Source organism: Netta rufina, assembly GCF_964035555.1.
Source record: "Netta rufina genome assembly, chromosome: 5".
NCBI classification, from domain to species: domain Eukaryota; kingdom Metazoa; phylum Chordata; class Aves; order Anseriformes; family Anatidae; genus Netta; species Netta rufina.
Genome location: NC_140128.1, coordinates 31566121 through 31588651, shown reverse-complemented (window position 1 = coordinate 31588651; position 22531 = coordinate 31566121). Strand labels below are relative to the sequence as shown.

Below are 22531 nucleotides of genomic sequence, written 5' to 3'. Positions count from 1 at the left end.
CAAACGTTCCTAAGTAAGTGTACTGATATGTACTTTTATGACATGTACTTCTGTGACATCTACTTTTATTCCAACGTATGTTTTCTCATTCTAAATCTAAAATAAAATTGTCAAATGTTGGCATTTCCAACTTGAAGGAAGTGTCCCATTTTGAGCAACTCAAGTGGGAATGCATCCCCCTCTAGCGGTGAGCATGGCTGCAGAAAAAAAAAAAAAAAAAAAAAAAATCTATCTACCAGGTGCAGGTGGCCAGGTAACCCTGCCCTGCCGTCTCTGGAAGGATGACCTTGGTGACATCCAGCCACTGGATGGATGGAGATTTGTCACCGAATTTAGTGCGGCAGGATCTCAACCCTGCTGTTCTGGTCTGTCTGCACTTGCACAAGGTGTCTCATGGGTCAGTGCTGCCACCTGTATTTCATGGCAAGCTTTACCCAAAAATCAGAAAGCACAATGTTCTTCTGATAAAAGATTTATTGTCATCAAATCTGAAATTTAATAAGTCATTCCTAATAACTCACTGTTTTAATATATTCCCCTGTTTGAGCATTTATGCTTTTCTGCTCACTAACCTGACTCCTGTCCTACAAGACTTCAGCAATGGGCAAGAGACCTGCCATAGTGTATCAAGGCCAGAGCTACCTATGGACTTTCTGGCTGGCTAGCTAGCCATGGACAGAGACCATAAAATAACAGGATTTTGATCTTACTTTCAGTGACAGAACTTTTCTCTTCTACTAAGTCCATAATTTAACTGAAACTAGTAATGAAATTTATTTATGAGATTCTTCCTCCATCAGATTTAGATAAAACCAGCCAGATGATTACAACTATATTTGTAAATTGAGCACACACAAAGAGATGATTACAGCTATATTTGTAAACTGAGCACACACAAAGAGAACTGAGTTAGGTGGAGCTGCAAAAGTTTGTTTCTATTGGATATCAGGATATAAACAAAACACTTTTAAAGTTGTCAGAATGTGAAATAAATAGATGGATTTTTTTTTCCTGTCCTGGAGTAACACCATTTTTCTTGTCATTGACTACTTGCCTTTCTGAATGAAATGATAGGAAATTCTTTTTTAATTCAAAATTAAATTATCTTTCTCTTTTATTTCATAGACAGGCACAAAACGAAAAATGAAAAGACCAACTTGCCCAGTTCTGTATGTTACATATAGCTATGGATAAAATGAAACTTCATGTTTACTGCTGGGTATTAATGAGCGTGTCTATAGAAGTCAAATCACTAGCCTTATTGTCTACCTTAGTTTCTGCTCAATATACAGAATAGCTGGACTTTACAGAATACAAGGTTCACTGTTACTGAATACTGACAATTAGGAAAACAATGTTTATAATTTATTGTTATTCATAATTTCTGATCAAGTTTTAAATTCTGTTTTTTGTTTGCGTTATTGAATTTTGTTCTTTTTCTGAATTTCAGAGATGAAAATTGATCAAAAACAATCTGTGGTCAGAGACTAAGTAATAATGCTAAAATAAATACATGTTAATCAACATTTATTTATAAAAGTCAAAGTCTCCTAAAACTAATTATATATAATATACTACATGTGTGTTTTATGTTTTCTTAAAAGTACATTCTAGTTTTCACACTGAGGATGTCTGCTTGTGTCCTTTCCATGTGCTTAAAACAAAGTGAAAATCAACAGCTCAAACCTTTAGGAACAGAAGATCCCTTACCATCTTTCTGCTTTCACATTCAAATCAAATCTTTTCTCCTGAAAAACAAGAATAGTATATTTTTATTTTATTTTTCTTTTTATTTTTTCTCCTTTCTCTCCTGGGGTCAGAGCTTACCCCAACAATATCTGACAATGATAAAGTTGTATGTCTAAGATACATACTCCCATACTCATTCATTTATCCTCAGTGGAACATTCCTACACACAGATCCCAAATTCTTCCAAGCCACAAAAAAACACAAACATTAAAAATCTTGGTGCAAAGGATCACAATGCTCATGTAGCAGGTCCCATTTTGTGTGTTATTCAAGAGCTTTTTGCAGCATCCTGAAATACCACTGTTGTGTGCTTCCCATTCTTTATGCTGTAACAATCAGCAAATCTTTGACATCCTGCCCAGTCCTGCAGTGAAGAGACTGCAGTTCTGCACTCACTACTGCCAAGATTTCACCCTGCCTTAAAATCCTTATTACAACCTTCATATTGTTGATTAACTGACAAAAGGTGTTCCATTCTGAGGGGATGTTTTTATGGCACTAAAATCTGAAGTTCGACTTCTTCACAGCCTAACGGTTAGTATTTGGATGACACTTTCCCACATAATATGGATATATGTAGGTGTTCCTTAGAGGAAACACAATATTTTATAAGAAAGGATCTATTTCTTATTATATTTCTTATTTCTATTTCTTAATATTTTCTTCTGTTCGTTTCAGTCAAAATTATACATGTTTATTTTGAGCAATATTATCATATTATTTAAAATTCTGACACTATATATAATGTTTTGTTTTGTGTTTTTTTTTTTGTTTGTTTGTTTTTAATATACTTTTTATATACAGTCCTTTGAAGTACATGGTCTACTGAAGGCATATTTATAGACTATTTCCTAATTTGTGTCCAAGGGGCAAATTTCTATCTGGACACTAAGTAAAAGCATGAGTCTTGGGGTAAACAGGGAGAAATCCTGTGAAGTGAAGGAATCATACTTTCTGGCATTCTTGCAGGTTGCTGCATCTCCTGCTAATCACACGTAATGGAGACCAAAGGAGAGACAACCTGCTTCCATGGAGAAAACAACCAGAGAAACAGAGCTCCTGTTTGTTCAAGGTCTGAGAAAAATTCAGAATATTTCTAACCTTCTGAGCAGATATCTACAGGGACTCCAGTGGACCAGTATTATGGGGGCTCACAGAAAGAATGATTTCTACTTGAGCAACCTTTTGTTCTTGGAAGTGATGCTCACCTCTGCAATTGTCGTTTTCCTTCCCATGGGCAGCGAATTGAGCATCAGCACTGGGGAGCCTGTTTCTGTACTGAACCTACAGGTCCACTGGGAAAACAACATGCTTTAGGACCAAAACAGTCATGGGTTTACCCCTCTTTGCCTCCTCCCACCTCCTAGAATGTGACTCATGGCCAGTTCAATATTAAGGCTATTTCCAACATACAGGGTGGTAGCGCCTCTTCTTTGGCAACATGACATCCAGCGTTGGCTCTGCATACTTGATGTAGTGGAACTTGGTGGGACCTGATGGGCTGACCACTCCATCAGGGCCCAGTATGATATCCTGTGTCCCTTCAAAGGAACCTTTCACAGTAAGGGAAAGCTCTTTCTCTAAAAAAGCAAACAAAGCACATGAGTAACATCAGTATGATTTAACTGGTAAATTGTGCAGTCTTGATTAAAGGCAGACAGCAGAGGTATAGAGATCAGACCACAGCTTTGTCGAATGGAAGACATTCTGAAAGGAGTGCAAAAAGTGCTGGGACTATTTTCTTAAAAAGTGGACTCTGAATAGTCTTCCTGATAGGTACAACCAGGATATCAACTTTGTCAGTTCTAATAGGCCTTTTTGGTCTATTCCTCACCTAGGGGAGTATGAGATGCAGTCACTGAGGATTATAACAACCTAATGGATTTGCTTGGTGTTAATCACACTGAATAATGCAAATACTATTTGTTTCACCATTCATTACAGGACAGAGGCATCCTCTCATCAGGTAGGCATGTGGTTATTTTAAATAGATACTAAAGTAATAACCTTACTTGATTTTTTCTGCTCCTTCTCATTCACTTCAACTTCTAAGCAACAAAGTTCACGACACTGTAAAAGACAGAGAATAAGTGAGAAAGATCATCCGTTAATGAGAGCTGTCAATCAGTTGGCTTTTAGGAAAGTCTAATGGCCTGAAGTGTCTAATCACCTGTCTTTTCTGGACTTCTGTCTAATAGCCTCTAAAAAGAGGGAAAAGCTTTGAAGAGACTTGTAGAGCATCCTCTAGTGAAAATGATTTGGCACAGTAAGAGGAAGGTATCAAAGAAGAAAATCTGGAGCATTTTCAGGATAATAGCATGTGTACAAAAGATTACATGGGGAAAACCATAAATAAAAGATGTGGTGCTGAGAGATCTAGAGTCAGTAACAGAAAGCATTTTCTGAAAAAGCATTGCTATTAATGGTGTGGATTTTTTGTTTGTTTGGTTGGTTTGTTGTTGTTGTTTGTTCTGTTTTATGGCATTTGCTTCTCTTTCACACAATCTAATTATTTAGTGCTGAGCTTACCCACCAGGCATGACTCATCTCCCATGGGGGAAAAGAGCTGGTTAGGTTATCAGCAAGTGGCTTCACAGTCATATGACTGCGCTTTGATAAAGAGCAGTACATTTTTGAAGCAGTACTCATACCAGAGGAAGGGAAGAGAGGGATCTTGAAATAGAGGACAAACAGAAGACAATAGGATACAAGTGAAAGAAAAAGAATTGGCATACTGTGTATCTTATAGTTCCCAGTTTCCCTAACTGCACTTTTCCTTCTCCTCTGTATTAAGGAAATAGTTATAGAAAAATTCTTAGGAAAAAGACATACCACTATGACTCCATTGGTAGCAATGATTTCATGAGGACCAGACCTTGGATAAGAAAAAGAAAAACATGGATTTTTAGATTAAACATATGCCCACTTATCTTTGTCCATGGCATTGCTCGTTTTCCCCATTTAGAAGAATGACTGCCTGAGGGACCCCAGCAACTACACAAGAAGCTCCTTCCCACACTTGCTTGAACTGAGCACTGCTCTGAAGGGACTTGCCCCAATACCAAAGATGAGTGATTTGCATCATGGCTACTTTTTTGCAGAGCAATCTCATGAAAAATGAAAATGGAAACTGCAGCTAGGCAGTCAAATTCTTCCTGTAACTAGAACATAGAGTACATATATTTTTATCGGTAACGTTAATAAACCAGCATACCCTTGTAGGGAAGGCCATCTCTATGTATTTGCTTGTATGCAAATACAATTGAAGGGAAGGAGGATATGAATTACAGAAGAGAAGAAAAAAAAAAAAAAAAAAAAAAAAAACACAGATCATGCTGGAGGAAAAGCTCTGCACTAGAGCATCAAACATTGACAGTGTATTGAGAAGGGAAGAAAGAGAATTTGTAGGAAAAATCAAAGGAGGCTGAGATACAAAGGAAACCTAACCAGCATCAGAAGCCTGTCCAGTGCAGATACAAAAACAGGCATGAAAAGATGGATAGACATGCATGCACACGCACTTGGAAAGTCTTCTGAAACATCCCACAAAAGACATGTTGGGGATGGAAGAGACAATGCTAGGAGATGCATTTTGAAAGCAGCTACATACAGAACAAGCTGGAAGGTGGGATCAGCCGGGTGTTTCACTCCAGTGCAGGCTGCAGCAATGAAGAAAAATCTAGCACTTTTTAACAGAAATCCCACAAAGTGAGGCTTCTAGTGCTGTTTCTGTGTTTTAGCATTTAATGATTTCTTAATTCTTTAAAGAATCAGCCAATCACTTACATGGCTTCCAGTTTGAATTCAACTTCTAGCTCCTCCTTGGCCTGGAAACAAGAACAAGAAATTAAATGAAGTAGCTGTGTAATGCTTTCTCCCTTGTCTAAAACTGGGTCTCCAGTACGCAATACTGAAGTAATCGGATACAATATACAGCCTGTGATAAACATACCAGACTGGAAGGTCTGAAATAACCATTTCATACCAGATAGTTTAATAATTATTTTTTCACATCTTCCTGCTACAAGATATATCAAAACAACCTGTATTTTTATCTCATACTGTGAAGTTGCTCCAGTAAAAGAATTTGCAACTTGCTCTGTTGTCTCAATTCAGCCTTTTTCCCCTACCTGTTCCTGTCATTGTTCCTCCACAATGACCTGTCCTTGCTATTAGCTTGAAAGTTAAAGGCACTTTCCACCATCATGTTAATGTAGTAAACAGAGACTGGTGTTACTGAGTGATTCAGTCACAGTTGTGCAACACACAGTAAGGCAGTGTTGATAAGTATGAGGTAGGTGAGTGACCTAGTTTAGTTACCAGAATCAATCTGCCCATGGCAGCAAGAAGTTGCAGGATATTTCACTGATCTTATCCATAGATCTCAAAGAGAATCAAGACTCTTTTTCCCATTTTATGGATGGGTAAATCAGTCATTCACAGCCACAAACCAGCACTAATCACAATACACTAGTACTTATCACTGGCTGAGTTAACATTGCAGCGCACAGCAGAGGACATTGCTGAGGTACACGCAGGGGCACCTTCAGATTTCCTGCCTGGCATGCTTTTGATGTAAAAGGAGATGCAATCAAAGGAGCAGACAGCAGTGGCTATGAATTACCTGGAAAAAAAATCTTTACAGATTGTTCACTCTGCAGCAGCTGTGCAGCCTTGGTATTGTTCAGAGATAGCACAGTTAGATAGATCTCTCCCCCACATATCACAGTGTTTCAGTTATATATTCTTTAACCATTTATAAAAATACTACAAGGAGGGGTTCTCCAATCCAGATTTATGACTACGTTTTTTGTATTTATATTTTGAATGGCAATTAAAGTACCCCTTATTGGGGCAAGTGAACCACAGTGGATTCAGAAATCTCACCCCAAGATTTTGGAATCATTGTATAATTCCCCACTAGTTTCTTGGTTGCTGTATTTTAAACCCCTACCTGATTTAAGTGATGGAGTCACATAGCTGCTAGATCAGTGACAAATTAGTGCGACACTCCCTGAGTTCATTCACAGGAAATAAAACAAGGACGCTGTGCCAAGAATATTAACTAATGCCGACAAGTAGCTGTAGCCAAAAAGGACTTCTTCGTGGAAGATACCACAGAGAAGAGCTGCAATATGGTTTGCCAGAGACATGGAAGTAGGGCAAAGCAATGCAACACATAAGCCAGGAAACAGAAATACATTACAATTTATAGATAAGGCTTGAAAACTTAGGTAAGTGTGCCCTCTACACTCCATTCTGCCCGATCATGCAGGCATTGATCTCACAGTCTCACCGTTGAGCTGGGCTTAAAATACAGGAGCACTGTTCTATCAATTGGAAGTTTAGCAGTATCAAAGAGCGCACAGAGGAGATGGTCATCTGGAGTGGCAAAATCCTCGTCATACACTGTCAGCTCCAGCACATTCTGGAAAGAGAAGGAGAGGGGTTTTAGAGTTTCTAAAGTCTGGACATCACTGGCTCTAGGAATATTGGGAATGTGCGTAGGAACAAAAGTTGAGGAATTAAGTATAATCTTTCTTGGGAGAAACATACTATAATTTGAATATGAATTCTTCCCCATTTCAGCTTAATTGCCCCGACATGAGTAATATATCTGCTATATCTACATGACAGCTTATTCAGCTCCCAGATTCTCTATCTACCTTACACTGACTGGTAAGAGTCTCTAGTTTGCCTAAAACTTGAAAAAAGTGCTCAGTCCCTGTCCCTCTGGTAACACTAGGCTAGCATTCAAACACACTGTATCAGGCTATGCAGACTGAAAACATCTTGAATAAAAAATATTTTTTCATCATGTTATACTCCTGTAAGAGCCAGTTTTTGTAGATCGGCACTTGAAAATACAAACACTGTATGCTTCCAACACAGTCCCACCAGGGATAGACCAATAGGGTCCCAAACAGCAAAGAGCAGCTTTTAATTCATTCAATGTGGTTCATAAAGCTGCCTGGGTAGGCGAGAGACACCAGGAGTGTGGTGTAGCATGTCCATGAGGCACAGACACTGTGCTTCCACGACACAGGAGAAGCTGTGTTTGCCCACAAGTTCACATTCAGTAAACCAGGGTTTAGATGGATAAGCTTACTTATCCATTTTGCAGAAAATATACTAGGGAGAAATCTCAGAAGCAGGTGCTCTCTGCTGTTGCACTTCCACACTGTTCAGCAGCACATAAGATGCATGGCAAACCAGTTACACACCAAACCTTTGTCTTATACGTGCATTAGTAGGATCTAATGCGCAAATAAGTTCCACCGAGCTTTAGCATGATATGAAGTTTCCCTTCACAGTGTATTAGTTGCAAGAAAAGGCCATGTGGGGATGAAGTTCTACAAAAAGTCTGAATTCTGAGACCTCTGCTTGTTTACATCATTTCCAACAAACTCTATAGAATTACTACTGCTTATTTAATGTCTAAGGTTTGCTGTTTTAATTTAACTCTGAACCCTGTGGTTATGCCTCTCTAAGCAACTTAAACAGCACCATCAAAGGTTTCCAGGTATGGGCACTCAGCCATCTTTAATGATCAACAATTTGAACAGTCCCTTATCTTATACTGTATCTTAAACAATTCCTGGGCATGGTTCATGGGATAGATAGGACCCACCATACACAAACATCTTCAGTACGCTTCAAGCAGACAACTCCGTCTCCTTACCTTGACCTTGCTCTGGATCCTGAAGTAGAAGGTTTCATTCCAAACTGGGTCATTGGAGTTTCTTATGGTTTTGGTGCGGGACTTCTCAATTGTTGCAGTAGGCAACCACAACGACACGTAACAATCAGCCTGGCTTACTGAGTAGGAAAAGAGACAGAGCATTGTTAATGTGGCAAAGTAAGCAGTGCTGCATGAGACTGAAAAGGTGACCTTATGGTACCAACACTAAGTGTGATTTATTTAGAGGCAGAAACACCTGAGGTTACATAGTTCTTTTTCAAGATACCCTTTTGAAAGGGAAAAAGCACAGACAATAAGATGACCTAGAACAGAAGGTGTTTTCTGTTCTTTCTGATGTGAGTTATGGATGACAGTGATGTATATAAAACAGGATCAGAGTTTCCTGTTAGTGAAGGATATTCCATCCCATTTCTCAAAGTCACCTAAATTAAAGCACATCTCAAATACCTACACATAAGTATATGATGTGCTCTGTGCAAAGAGTATGTTCATACAGTTCATCCAAAATACTGAAGAAGCCTTCAGAACTACAAAACATTCTCTCACACAGACATTTCTTAACAGTAAAATGAGCAGATACATAATGAAAAAAGTAACTCTGAGAATGTGTGTCCTTTGATAAGGAACTTTTGAGAGAGATAAGTGATGATAATAAATGGAGAGTACCCTTCAGCAGCAGCAGGTAAGGACTCTGCAGGTAGGTCAGGAGAACAGAGCTTGCATATCTACTCATGCAGAAAGTCAAAAACTTGCTGGGCTGCAACAGGAGTTTTTTCTTGTCTTCTGCTTTTCTTTCCTTGTTCTTGAGGTTTTGCAACGTCTCCCTACAGCCATTTGTTGTGTATCAAACTGTGTGGAGGATGCATTTTATGTTGTTGAAAGTGTATTTGTTCAAAAAAGCTCCCTGCTTTTCTTTCCATGTTAGCATGAAGAACTTAAATTCAGAAATTGCTTGAGAAATTACATAATGTTTTGTGCTTCATCAATTGACATTTTATTATTTTTATTATTTTTTCTACTTCTTTTAATGTTATAATACAGAAATAATAATAAAAAAAAACTGCTGTAATTTTTCTAAAAAAAATGTGGAGAAATTAACTTATTCCTGAAGAGTCAAAAAATTAAATTTCTCTGATAGAAGTTAGCTTAGAAAATATTTGCCATGCCCTAACTCTCTCCTGGTCTTTCCCACCTTCTATATCTCATCTTGAACTAAAATACACATACACATACATGTATGTATTATTAGGTTCTGAAAGCAGATTAACTGTCCTGTCTGGAGTATTATCTTCTGCTCTAACTCACTTTTACCTTCCCACCACTCTTCTCTCTTAGCCCCCTTCCTTGTACTTTATTGCTGATTGTGCTAGTCAAGAGGAAATTCCACCTTCAACATTCAGGTTTCTTCCTTTTCTTAAAGAACAAAATCACAAAGGGAAGAAAAAGGTTTACTAAGGGCTACCTGTCTACTCTGTGTTCAAGTCCACAAGCAGAAGCAAAAGAAATTATCCTAGTAGCATCTTTTTCCCCTTCACAGACAACATAGTGGGCTTCACAGACTGATGACAGTGGGAACAGTGATTGTCAGGGATGTCATTTCAGATATTTTGTCTGTATACTATAACCCTTTGCTTTCTGCTCTACTCATATGCATATCCTTCTTGCATTCAGTTGCGGAAGACATACCCAGGTCTTCACAATTCCCATGAGTGCAGATGAACAATAAGCAGCATCAAGTGCTTCATTAATAGACAACAGAGAACCACTGCAGCACAAAGTTGATGCATATTTGCAGCAAGCTGCTAGGAAACTGCTAAAATTGAAAACATTGGCTGCTAATCTTAAATGTCTCACTGGTGAGGGTTGGTCTAGTCAGCCTTGCCAGCCTGGCTGCCTTGCACATTTTGCCTTGCTTATGCACATAAATACCACTCTGAAGGAGGGACAAATTGTCTCATCTGCACCTTTTTCTTGCAAAGAAAGCTGCTTGTCTTTATTTCATTTGTATACAGAATTGATTTAGTGCCTAGATTTTAAGGCTGGCCTCCTTCTGTCTTAAAACATAACTTTTAATTGTCTACTACTTGTCCAACTCCAGTATTCAGTCTATACATTTCCAAGAAGCATGTCTGTCTTGGATGGGGCACATTCAGAAATTCTTAATCATTTTACTGCTGGGCAATATGCCTTTTGCACCTTTCTACAGAGTAGAAGCAACAAGCTAATCTGTGGTGGACCTAGTGAATATATCCCTCTCAAAGTTTTTTAGGAGCATTGATTTAATTCTGTAGGACTGTTATTTTATTTTTTTGTTTTTAATCTGGGAAACCCTATGCAGATAATGCTTCAAACAATGTTGAAATTGCAAAAACAGGCATTCATGTTTCGATACCCAGAGGTAATGATAATGATTTTAAAATGTTTTTAATGTAATTCTGTATGACTGCTACATGACTTTGGTTTATCACTGGAGATCAATGCCTGCTTGATTTACGAAGTACTCTGTTCTACTGATGTGATTCATCCTTCTTGCATATTAACTGTACTTTGAGATACAAAGCATATCAAATAATCTTTAATTATATGAGTGGGTGCAGGCAAACTAGTTAGCTGTGCATTTAATTCAAAATACTGCTTCAGTTCTGCTTGCTCAATCCCCTTCTACAACCTGGTTATTTGTGATTTCATCTTGTCAGCTGACATGCAGAAGAGCTTAAACAAGTCCTTGATGAAACTTTTCTCTTTTATTGCATCATCACACATGCGCCACAGCCATGGACAGGGAGGAAGGTGCAAGTGCAGAGAGTGTGACCCAATGATACAATATAATATATATAATATAATATAATATATATAATATATATCACTCAGAGCTGTGACACAGGGAAGTCCTCTGATACACCTTGCAGAAAAACAAGACAACCACAGAGTATTGGAGAGGGGATCTTGCTCTCATTCTCTTGCTTGGTGCTGGTTTTTGTTTTGTTCTATTCCTCCAGGTTTTATATGTACCAGCCACACAGAGGTATACTTTGGGCTACAGGATGAACAGGCACAGCAGCAAGGGTCAGCAACACTGATCAATGTCTACTTAGCAATCCCTCAGTATCACTTTTGCTTGTTAGAAACTGACAAGAGACATTGGAAGAACATCTAAATTCATGAATTGCAGTTTTTATAAATGTATTAGAAAAACTACCAATTTACTGGTGGGCATAAGAATATGGTCTTTTTCATCGGTACATGTCAGAAATTTTTCTTTCTTTGGGAGAAAGTAATTATCCTCAAAAGAGCATTCACTTTTCAACCAGAAACCGCTGAAATAACATTCCGTGAAACAGCAGGAAGCAACAAGGACTGACCTAGTTTATAACAATTAGTTTAAATAAACACTGGATTATTTTAGAAATACTTGCAAAAGGTTGCTTTATAGTTATAAAAGAAAGCTTTTTGCCTGTACTCTGACATACCACTTACCTTCTTTTGAAGGATATGCTGTTTTCCATACTAAATACATATTTTCATTTAACCACTTATCCTTGTAGGATAAAATAGATCTTGATTCTTATAGTTATCTAATAAGCAGGCATCCCAAAGTAATGTATTTGTTTAGATATATCCTAGTGATGCCATCAACTTTACTTTTTTGATGTTTACGTTTGTGTTTACAGTGTCCAGTTATCTCCTAAGTACTTTCAAGAAAATGAGCTATTTGAAGGAACAATAGGGATACTTACAAGCATCTGCTCGCTGGAGATTTCTCATTCGGATGATCCTCACAGTCAGCAGGTAGCAGGGAGATGATTCTATCTGGAGAATGGTAGGAAACAGAGTATGAATAAAATTTCAGAAAAAAAAATAAAATTGCAACCTAATCAAGTGCTACAAAACAATAATACAGTCAGTAAAAATTATGTCAACCTTCTCAGTGTTCTGCAGATGAAAACCTGCAACAACACAGAGTAAAAACATGGTGCAAGGATAACTGTAGTGGGTTAGAGCAGACTGCTCGGTACCCCCTGCCTTACCACGGTCTTGGTTGGCTTGAAGAACACAGAGAAATACAAAATGGTATTTCCTATAACTGTTCCAAGCCTGCAGCAATTTGAAATTTAAAGGCATTCCAAGCCAGGTGTCGTTTCTTTTTATTTGTCAAAAGCTTCTGCTATTAAAGAAGCCTTATTTGAACATTTTATACATTCTGTCTTAATACTGTGTCACTCAGAGGCTGGTTGGCTCATTAGAGCAAACAAGAAAGGAATATATTCATGTCAAATGAGACTGTATGCAAAAAGATTGCAAATGCTATAGAACATAGCTACAATAAGTCTATTGAATACAACAAATGATTTGGTGAGCACCATGATGTAGTTGTCAAAATACTGATAATCTTCCTCAAAGTTACAATCACTGTAGTATCCACCTATGAAGTCCCATTGCACTGAAAAGATCTCTCCGGAGAACAGCTGTTGTTGCATGGTGCTAAGCACTGCTCTGAAAGGTGTTTTTGACTTCTGCTTCAAAAACATAGAAAGCCATCTCATAATCTCTCTCTTTTTTTTTTTTTTTCTCGTTACAACTCTCCAAGAAAAAACAAGCAAACAACAACAATAAAAATGAACAAACAAATAAAAGAGCAATAATCTGAGCTGAGCTTTTCTAAATCACAAGTACCTCATAAACTAATGACTGAGAATTATGTCCAGAGAATGTAAGGGCTTAAGGAGTTAGGTATTGGTTGCCTTTGGGAAAAAATAAAAATTAACACCCCCTTCAAAAACCCTGAAAAAGGAAAGTGCTTAAGTTATTCTGGCCCCTTTAAATATCTCAGCCACAATCTTCTATAAAACAAGTCTCTCCAGATTTTGTGACTGCAGGCACCTCTTCCTATTTATTATTAGAGGATAACGTGATTTCCTTCTCCTAAGGAAGGTGATTTCCTGCTGGCTCATTCCAAAAAGCTGTCTCTGGCTCAGCCCTGTCTGCAAAAGGCTACTCTAACAAAGCCAATAAATAAATCAGCATTTCCTGCTACTGTAACACATGGTCGTTTCCTCACACTCCTAGAAACATTTCTACCTGCATAAGCGGTTACAGCAGAGCCCTCCAAATCATTCTGTTTGACAACTGCTATTTTTATAAACTGATTTCCTCTCATGTAGGAGCATCCTTCTATTTCTATAGCACTTCAGAAACTTCCTAGAATGACTATAAACAAGCAGACAAAATAGATGTTAAGGCAGATAAAGAGAGGCTGGAAGAACCTCACTTAAAACAATATGTATACTATTGCCAATTTTTATTTTTATTTTTTAATAGAACAGAACAAAAAAAGACTTTAATTTCAGATGGGAAGACAATTAGCCCTCTTCTGTTACAACAAAATACTTTTTCTGCTTGTGTTTAAAACTCTCTTGTCTTCCATAACACATCATGTTATGTTAAAATGTTACACTGAGATCTTAAAAAGGGTTCTGGCTGTCCCTTCTGTATGTGCCACAAGAAATCCTTGCTTTCTGCATTTTTTAGTACTTTTATTTCATGAAATTCACTCTCAGCAATTCACCTGCCTTCTGTTTCAAGGAAGATAACAGAAACTGCCAAATTTGCAAGCGATAACTGATAGAGTGGTATGTCCTCAGAGCTACTCCATGCTCTACACAGGCTCAAATTTCCGAAAAGGTACAGCTATATTAACAAAGTTCTCCACCCAGTTATTTATCTTCTTCTCAGCTGGGTAATTAGCAAAGGTGGATCACCACACTCACCTGTTAGGAACGAGTCTGGGCACCTTGGAGCCAGGATATGCCCTAGAAGGCAGAAACTCATTGTTTGGTAGGATCTGCATAAGCATGGAGCTGTTCACATGCAACAGTTTTGCTCAGGAGAGTTCAGAGATTGCACAAGGTGCTGCCAGCTCATGGATCAGTTCCAGTTATACTTCCTCAAGCAAATGGCTCACTTGCTTGAGTAAGAACTGATTGATTCCATATTTGCAAAGTAGTTTGAGATTTTTAGATAAGACACATTCAGGAAGCGCACTGGTTTGGTTGATTTTTTTTGTTGTTGTTTTGTTTGTTTGTTTGTTTAAATGATGCATTACTCAGTTGCTGCCATCTGATCACCTGTTCCCTGGTTCCCATGTAATGATTTTCTAATGTCAAATTTGGCCAAAGTTCCCCATTTGACATGGGGAAATTGGTTCTCAGACATGTGGGTTTTGCTAATAGACATTCTGAAGTTTCACAAAGAATCAGTGGCTTCATAGAAGCAGTACAAGTCAGTTGCTGCACTTGCACTGTGGGAGAAGCAGATGCTATGAGCCAGCCACCTACAGAGAGGAAGCAGCCAGGCAGCCCCACCTTGGTACCAAAACCAAGGAGACCTGAAATCACCCTGTGGTCAGATCTCATTAGTTCTACTGCTCCCTGGAGAATTTGCTATTTTAATTAATTTCAGTAACTTATCAAACAAAGGAATTGTATTTAAACTGTGACAATCTTAACATAATTTAGGATCTAATTATACAAAGAAAATACCAGCTGCGCATGCATAAAGTGAAGGATGTAAGTTCTGTTATCTAGTTTACTTAAAACTTACTATGATCTCTTTACAAAAAAGTGTTGCTGCTCTGTCACCTTGTTCCACACTCCAAGGGTTTTTAGCATTGCCTTGCATGGTGAAAGACCCCAAGCAGAGTCCTGCCTGGGACAACCATAATTTAGCAATGTAACCTCATAGTTTTGCTTTTAACAAAAGCAAGACTGATTTAGCTACTCTGTGACTGTTTCATTGATTGTCAGCCTGTTAGCCTGTCTTCATTTCAGTGTTTCCCAAATTGTGCTTTATGTACATATTCATATAACAGAACTGCAAACAATGTAGCATGCTGGGATGCCAGTGCATAAGCGAAGCTTACACTGCTAGTTTATTTGTACTCCCAGGAAAACAAAGTTTTACTGGGATTTTCCAAACAGCAGCCTCACCAAACATAGAGCAGACTCTCTTCCAGTTTTCCACCACTTCTCAAAAGAAAGAATACTGTAGTATGAAATTTGGCACCAAGTTACTGTGTTGGTGGAAATAAAGGATTCCTGCACCATATAAATGATCCAACTTTCTCCCATCCAATCTAGTAAGAATCTGAAAACAGAATTTTCTCTGTCATGAGTACTCCAGGGATTCCAGGCAGCCTACATTCCTGACATATTTGTGTGTCCCTATGTCTATCCCAGCCCTCTCTAAAGTCACACTCATATTCACATGTAGGTATGTGTGGCATGCATCCATCTCAAGAAGCACTGGTGTAAATACTCCACTATTTTAGCTGTATAATACATCCTGTCACATTGCAGTTGGCTATGGAGCTCCAAAATGACAGTTCTTCCTAATGCATCCATGAGACCAGAGAATGATTAGTCTTCTTTACCTTTTTTACTTGCTTTTCTCTCCATGCCTTTCTTCAGCCTTTAGACTTCTTCATCTAACAGATTCTTCCAACATGGGCTATTGCTAGCAGCATCTTCCTAGCTTGTGATTTCACTACTCCACCATGCCTACTGTAGATTACCCGAGCCTCACAGTTTCATAACAGTATGGTCAAATATACATCAGATCAATGCATATTTTGTTTTTCTGTGTTAGCTGCCTGGTTTACCATAGATATGTGATCAGCTAGCAGAATATGGTAGCTGCTTGCCCAAAATAAAAAACAGTCATCCAACATCACTGACCCCAGAGGAGAATTTGCTCTTGAACTTCAAGGGGCAGAAAACACATTCTCAGTCTTGATTATTGCCCTTTATAAATAAATAAATTGACTTTTATAACAGTTGAAAAAGGCCACTTCTACATATCAAGCTGAAAAAAAAATGTTATCTATGAAAACCATGAAAAGAGCTTCCTCTCCACCCACGCATTTTCCCTGCACACCCAATAGTAACACCTCTATCCATTCCTGTGTCATCTACTGGCACAGCAGCCTTTCCTGGCAAAGATAACTTCCCTGCCTTTACTAACGTCCCCTTGCAATCCTGGCACAGAGAAACATTCTGCTGAGATGAAATCATGCACAGGATGTCACCAGGGCACTCCTTTCTTCATCTCCGGCTGCTAATTTAACTAGATGGCAGCCAGGGACCAAATCAAAGGAACTAAAATACTGTTCTGCTGACAGTGCATCTAGAGTTGGTGCTGTGTGAAGAAGTGCCCATGTTGAGCTATCTGTGAATCAGGTCTCTTTTAGTGTGTATCCGCAGGTTTCTGTGGGGTATGTCTATAGGCTTATTTGGGGTTCTTCAGGTTGTGCATGCACTCAGTCAAGCCAGGCCCCACCAACCACTGCCATGGTATATGACAGGGGAGCCCACCGTGGTGTGCTGCCTGGGTTAAGCGTGGCTGGCTGCTGGTTTTGGTGATGTCTCTGAAGTTCTTCCTCATTCTTGAGGAACCCAGGCTCCACACCGGAAAAGCAGTTGCTCTAATTGCTTCCTTCTTTCGCCTCCTCCAGACACTGGCGCTGCGGCTGCACAGGGGCCTGGGGAGTGCCAAGGGGACAGATGCCAGCAATACAGCTGCCACAGGCTGTTTTTCACAAGTTGCTTCTTGCATGTTTTAGGAACATAACTTCTAATCAGACTTTCTTTTCAACAGAAGTCTTGGTTGGATGTTGTTGGAATCAAACACCCTCACAGCCAGACAGAAACACTCCTTTCATTCATACAGCCATGATAATACTGGTGTCAACAGGGAAAATTCACCTGTGCCTGCAGAAGCAGGACAGGTGTAGACTTGGCCACAGGAATTACGTCCTTCAGATCATTACTTCCTCATACACATATCCATCATGGGCTTCTGAATACTTCCAAGGAATAAGAGTGTACACATGTTGCTGTGCTTAAAAATGTAATTCCAAAAAAAAAGCAGGATTTCAAATACTAATCAGCACAACATGTCAGTGCACTGTGACCCCAGCTTCTAAGGAGGTTTACTATTTTACTGACAACTCAAGCTAGTTGATACATCAGTACTCTTAAAATCATTCTCCATCTTTAGTATTTCCACTTACTCAATGGTTGGATTTCTTCAAATTTTGAAAAGTGGGTCCATTTGAAAACATAAAACACTCAACTACACATACAGAATTATTTCCACATATAGAATTTTAGCCAGGGGAATAAGATAGGCCATCAGTTAAAAGACACAGCTCTTTTGTCCTGTTTTGCTCTTCATAACCAGAATAAACATGAGAGAAAGACATTAACTGGGTCATCTGACAGAGGATTGAGACTCGTCACACGTAATTCCAGATAGCTTTAAAACAGGTGTTTACACTGGACAGCTGTTAGGCATTTCTGGAGTCTCATCCTAAGGCAGACATTACCACAGGACATGCATCACCCTCTGAAAAATCTCTGTGTATGACTACTGATTGTCAGGGGAATCTAGAGGTCTGTCTCAGGCAGACATGTTTTACGTTTTCAATGTCAAAGATAGACCTTATTTCAAAGCTAAGAGCTAATTGGAAGTGGCTTCCTTTGTCTTATTTTTGAAGCAGAAGGCATGCTGAAGTGCATCATTTCAGCAGCAGGGACCTCATGACTGATCATGATCAGTCCAGAGAATCCAGGGAATCAGATCCTGATTCCCTCCAAGCTCAGTGACAGCACATGCTGCTGCTTCTCATAACTAAATATAGCCTGTATAAGAGGCAGGGAAGAAGCTCCCCACTTTTCCCATGATCTTAGGAGCTGCTTCCAGCTCCAAAACCCAGTGGAAGCCAGGGTTCCTGCTTTGCACAGGGATGAAGAGTTTAACCTGTCCCTCTTCTGGTAAAGTGCTGCTGTTCTCACAGCAGTATAAACCCTAAAAGAACAAGGAGTCCTTGCCTGGCAGTGAAATGAAGTATCATTCACTGAAAGTATGAGGTATCTTAACCTCTTTAGGACATGTCTCATGTTGTATTCAGAAGTAAATATCCATTATTTCACTTCCCTTCCTCCACATGAATTGTTGTATGAAACCTACTACAATCCTTAAATATTTTAATATAAGCACTGATGCCTGCAACGCCATATCTGATTCTGACTGCAGCTTTAGCATAGAGCAAAGTACCAGTCAAAGCCTGTATAATATATATTTCTTAATGCAGATAAAAATCAACATGTTGGCGTAAAGGCACATGCATTTGCTGGAATATGCTGTAATAGATATTTTTAACAGTTCACTCCTCTTAGCAGCCATCAACCTTCATTTAAGTCTTCCAGTGATAAAATACTTACATTGGAGCATAACATTTACATAAGACCATGTGATGTGTCCTTCGTGCAAACACATGATATGCTGCAATAATGAAATGATAATCATACAAGCACATCGGATAGAGAACTATGTTCTAATCATAGAAGAAAAAACTGTGATCATGTAACCAGATGCAATAACAACAACTCTGTCCATCACCAATGGATTGTCATGATTTTTTGGAATTTTGAAATGTGAAAAATAATCCTTCTGTAAGAAACAGGTGCAGTATAGTGATCTACAAGTTTATGATCCCATACACATAAGATGCTTCTTTTGGTCCCCTACTATCACATCTGCTTCCTCAAAATTTCACCACCCTGAAATGTCTTTGATCTAAGCCTATATCCTGAGCAGATAATGCAAAAACAAGCATATCATTGTGTGGGATTAAGAAATGAAGACAAGAAGTTACCTGTTGTATGCATAATTATCATGGGTAATTATAGCCCAGGAGTTCAAATCTTTCTGCTTTCCCTCTTCATGACTTTGGGTTTCTTATCAGTTGTAAGTAGAAAACATTGTACTAAAGTCTTATCAATTCATTTTTTCTCATCATGTTTTTTTTCTATCTAGAAAATTCTTCACCTAATGAATGTTTCAAAATATTGGTATCCCTACAGACTGGAGATAACAGAGATTGTAAGTTAAATATTTGCAAGATTTAAATCCCAGAAGACCCCAAACTGGTCTATATATATATCCTGAGAAAATATAGTAAAATCTTTAAATGACTGATTTTATTTTTTTAATACAAATCCTAATACTAGGTAAACAGAAAAGCTAAACTTTGAAAAATGTAGCGTATGCAAAGAAAGAAAAAAACTTGGGATGCGAATGTGAATTTGCTTTAAAAGTTTTTGTTGCCTATATTTTACAAGGACTACCTCCATGTATATCTAGTATATGGCAAAGCTCACCTGCCTACTCATTTACAATATTACTTCAACTTTCAGATAAAGTTCCTATTTATGCTTTATTCTGTCTCAATATAATGTGTCTAAATAAATTATAATGCAAAATGCTGTAAATTATCTAGCTCAGAATCAGATAGTTCTTTGGAAAACATTGTTATATGTGATTCATATCTTCATTTACACTTCTCTAATCCTGACAGATAGGAAACAATGCCTGTATTTACTGCACAAATGGCAAAGGATCACAATGAGAACCCTCATTGAAATTAGTACATTCAAACATCCTTCTTTTCATAAAATTCCCCATTACAGTTTTTTTTTGATGGGGCATAGAAGTGGTGAAAAGACAGGGATCGATAATCTAGGACTTCCCCATAAATTGCTAAATTAGAGGTTGCACTGGAAAAGTCATTACAGCAGAACAGGAATCACTGTTATTTTTGACCATTTCACTTATGAAAAGCATTGATGAAAAAGAAAGTGCACCGATGGATTTCCTTTACAAATAAGTGGATGAAAACAGTGTGCAGATACTCTGCATAGTTCTAATAACAGGTAAGAGAGAAATACAATGAGCAAACTCTGAAAATCATAAATGTAAGTGGAATAAAACCATCCAAACAATAAATTTAGGGATGTTTCTCTTGTACCATTCAAACTCCTGCCATCATTATTTATTTGCCTGAGCCTTCTCCCCTTTCAGCAAAACAAAATATTCTTCTCTTTTTGGTTCAAAGTTCTCTTATTCGTAATACCTTGAAATCACCTTTGCCTGGTTCAGTACTTCGTTCATTTTGTTCTTGAGGCCTACTACCTCCAAAAGGATCAAAAGAATCAAAAGAATCCAAAGAGTCCGAGTCCAAGTCTGAGTCGTCTTCATCCTGAAGAAATAAACGATAACATTAAAACAACAACAGCATTATCAGGATAGATTATTAATTCCTACTTGCAATAACTCATGCTTAAACCCCAATTAGAACAGCTGTTGGTTACACCCTGCTGTGGCACAGGGCTCAGCATAATGAACAAACCACCACATGGTTTGGTGCACACGGGCACAAAATTCAGGGGGTAAAGGGGTGCACTTTCAACAAGTCAATGAAGGAGGAGCAGTTTCAGTCATAAGATAACCAAAAAGTCCTTAAATTTATTCAGTGAATAAAGTTTTTTTTTGTTGTTTTTGTTTTTGTTTTTTTCTTTGTTGTTGTTGTTGTTGTTGTTGTTGTTGTTTTGTTTTGCTTTCAATATGATCTTTTGGCAACCTGCTCTCACTCTCAGGAGTCAATAAATATTGATGAAAAAAATAATCCCAATCAGTCTACTCTGGGTTCACACCTCATTCTTGAGACATATTGTAATTGCAAAATTTTAAATATAATATTTATTTCCCTTCCCCCCCCCCCAGGATACAGAAGTCCCAAAACACTTCTAAAATGTAAAGTGCCCATTTCTGAAATGCTTCATAGGAAAACACCGCTGTGAGACAGTTCCTACAGATATATTTTGTTTCTGTTTGCAGAGTACTTCCTGAAGGGACGTGTCTTTACCCAAAGAACACAGAGAAAAATATATAACATACTTCAGTTAAAATTAAATGCAAATCTTGAAATGGCACAAACCATGAAAAACAAAATGGGAAATGGAGCGAAGTGGGAATGGGGAAATTAAATTAATTTCCTATTCCACATGCATTATCCTGTCCGTAGCTCTTTTACAAGAACAAAATGAGGTTCTTATGTTAATCATAATGTATCAAAATTTTGTTATTGATGCACACATGCTTTGTTTTTAATAAGAGTTATATCTGATTCTGGAAGAAAAAGCTGTACTGAACACAACGGCTTTTATTTCCTGAAAAATGTGAAGCATGGAAAACATTTTTTATTTATTTTTATTATTTATATTATTTGGAAGTGGGTCTGGGTTTACGCTGACAATTCACTCTCCTAAACATTGTCTCTGTGTTATTTTTTTCCACTTTCTCTAATTTTTCTGTCTCCTTGATAAGCAGACTTCAATTTTGCCTGTAAAGCTGAAATCTTTGGCTCCAGTGGAGGGCAAGATGATTTTTGCCACCACATTGCTATCACCATGAAAAAAGGTTTCATCTTAAAACTCCTTCATGCAGAGGCATTGCCACCTGGTCCCACCAGACAGCAAGTATGCACAGTACCATGTATATCAATACAATCATAAAAGCAGATTTTATTTTCTGTCAAATACATCTTAACTGGGCCTGTAACAAACTTTTAAAGCTGATATCTTACCTCCAATGCTTTGGTATCTGATGGTATCGTGGTCTTCCCTGGATACATATAATAGAACGATTCGGGCACGTCCACGGGAAGCAGTTCCTGAGACATGTTTGCAGGGTTTACTCCTGTAGGAGTCAATGACAAGTTATTTTATAAAATGACCTGAGGCCCCACCCATCTCATCTCTATAAGTAAAGGTCTCCCCTCCCATTGCTGGAGATGATGGAGCACCAAGGATGACTGCTCTAGGGAAGGCTCCTACAGGACAAGAACAGCAGCTGGAAGGGATGTGTTACCTTTCCTTAAGTCAGGAAGCAAGGGCACCTTTCTCATCCTGTGCTTGTCCCTGGGTCCCTCCATCACTGCCACTCTTTTGTCATGCCTGCAAAGAGGCACAGTTCTGCACCCCACAGGAGCTGTCACCACCACCACCCCTGCCCCAAAGGTGTCAACCCCACCACTTAACAGGCTGTTTATTGCACCAGCCAGCTGCTTCCAGCTCCTCCTGGGTTGCCCCTGATTCTTGCCCCTTGGGAAGCAAGGCCAAGACTAGGTCTTTGGTTTGCAGAAATGAGCTGTAGGTAGGAGAGATGAGGGTGGAGTGTGG

At 38.5% G+C, this 22531-nt stretch overlaps 1 protein-coding gene across 1 annotated transcript in view; it reads right to left on the bottom strand.

Moving 5' to 3' along the window:
- Positions 1-22032, bottom strand: part of LOC311210115 (cytosolic phospholipase A2 epsilon-like) — a gene marked incomplete at both ends in the record, with an annotated part of 31797 nt that extends 9765 nt beyond the window's left edge. Inside the window, 11 exons of the mRNA XM_084287905.1 lie at positions 1711-1748; positions 2959-3045; positions 3164-3330; positions 3763-3820; positions 4583-4625; positions 5537-5577; positions 7047-7178; positions 8433-8569; positions 12191-12263; positions 20425-20550; positions 21937-22032. Coding sequence (XP_084144031.1) covers positions 1711-1748; positions 2959-3045; positions 3164-3330; positions 3763-3820; positions 4583-4625; positions 5537-5577; positions 7047-7178; positions 8433-8569; positions 12191-12263; positions 20425-20550; positions 21937-22032 — 998 coding nt within the window. The remainder of the gene's footprint in view (positions 1-1710; positions 1749-2958; positions 3046-3163; positions 3331-3762; positions 3821-4582; positions 4626-5536; positions 5578-7046; positions 7179-8432; positions 8570-12190; positions 12264-20424; positions 20551-21936) is intronic.
- Between the last annotated feature and the right edge of the window lie 499 nt (positions 22033-22531).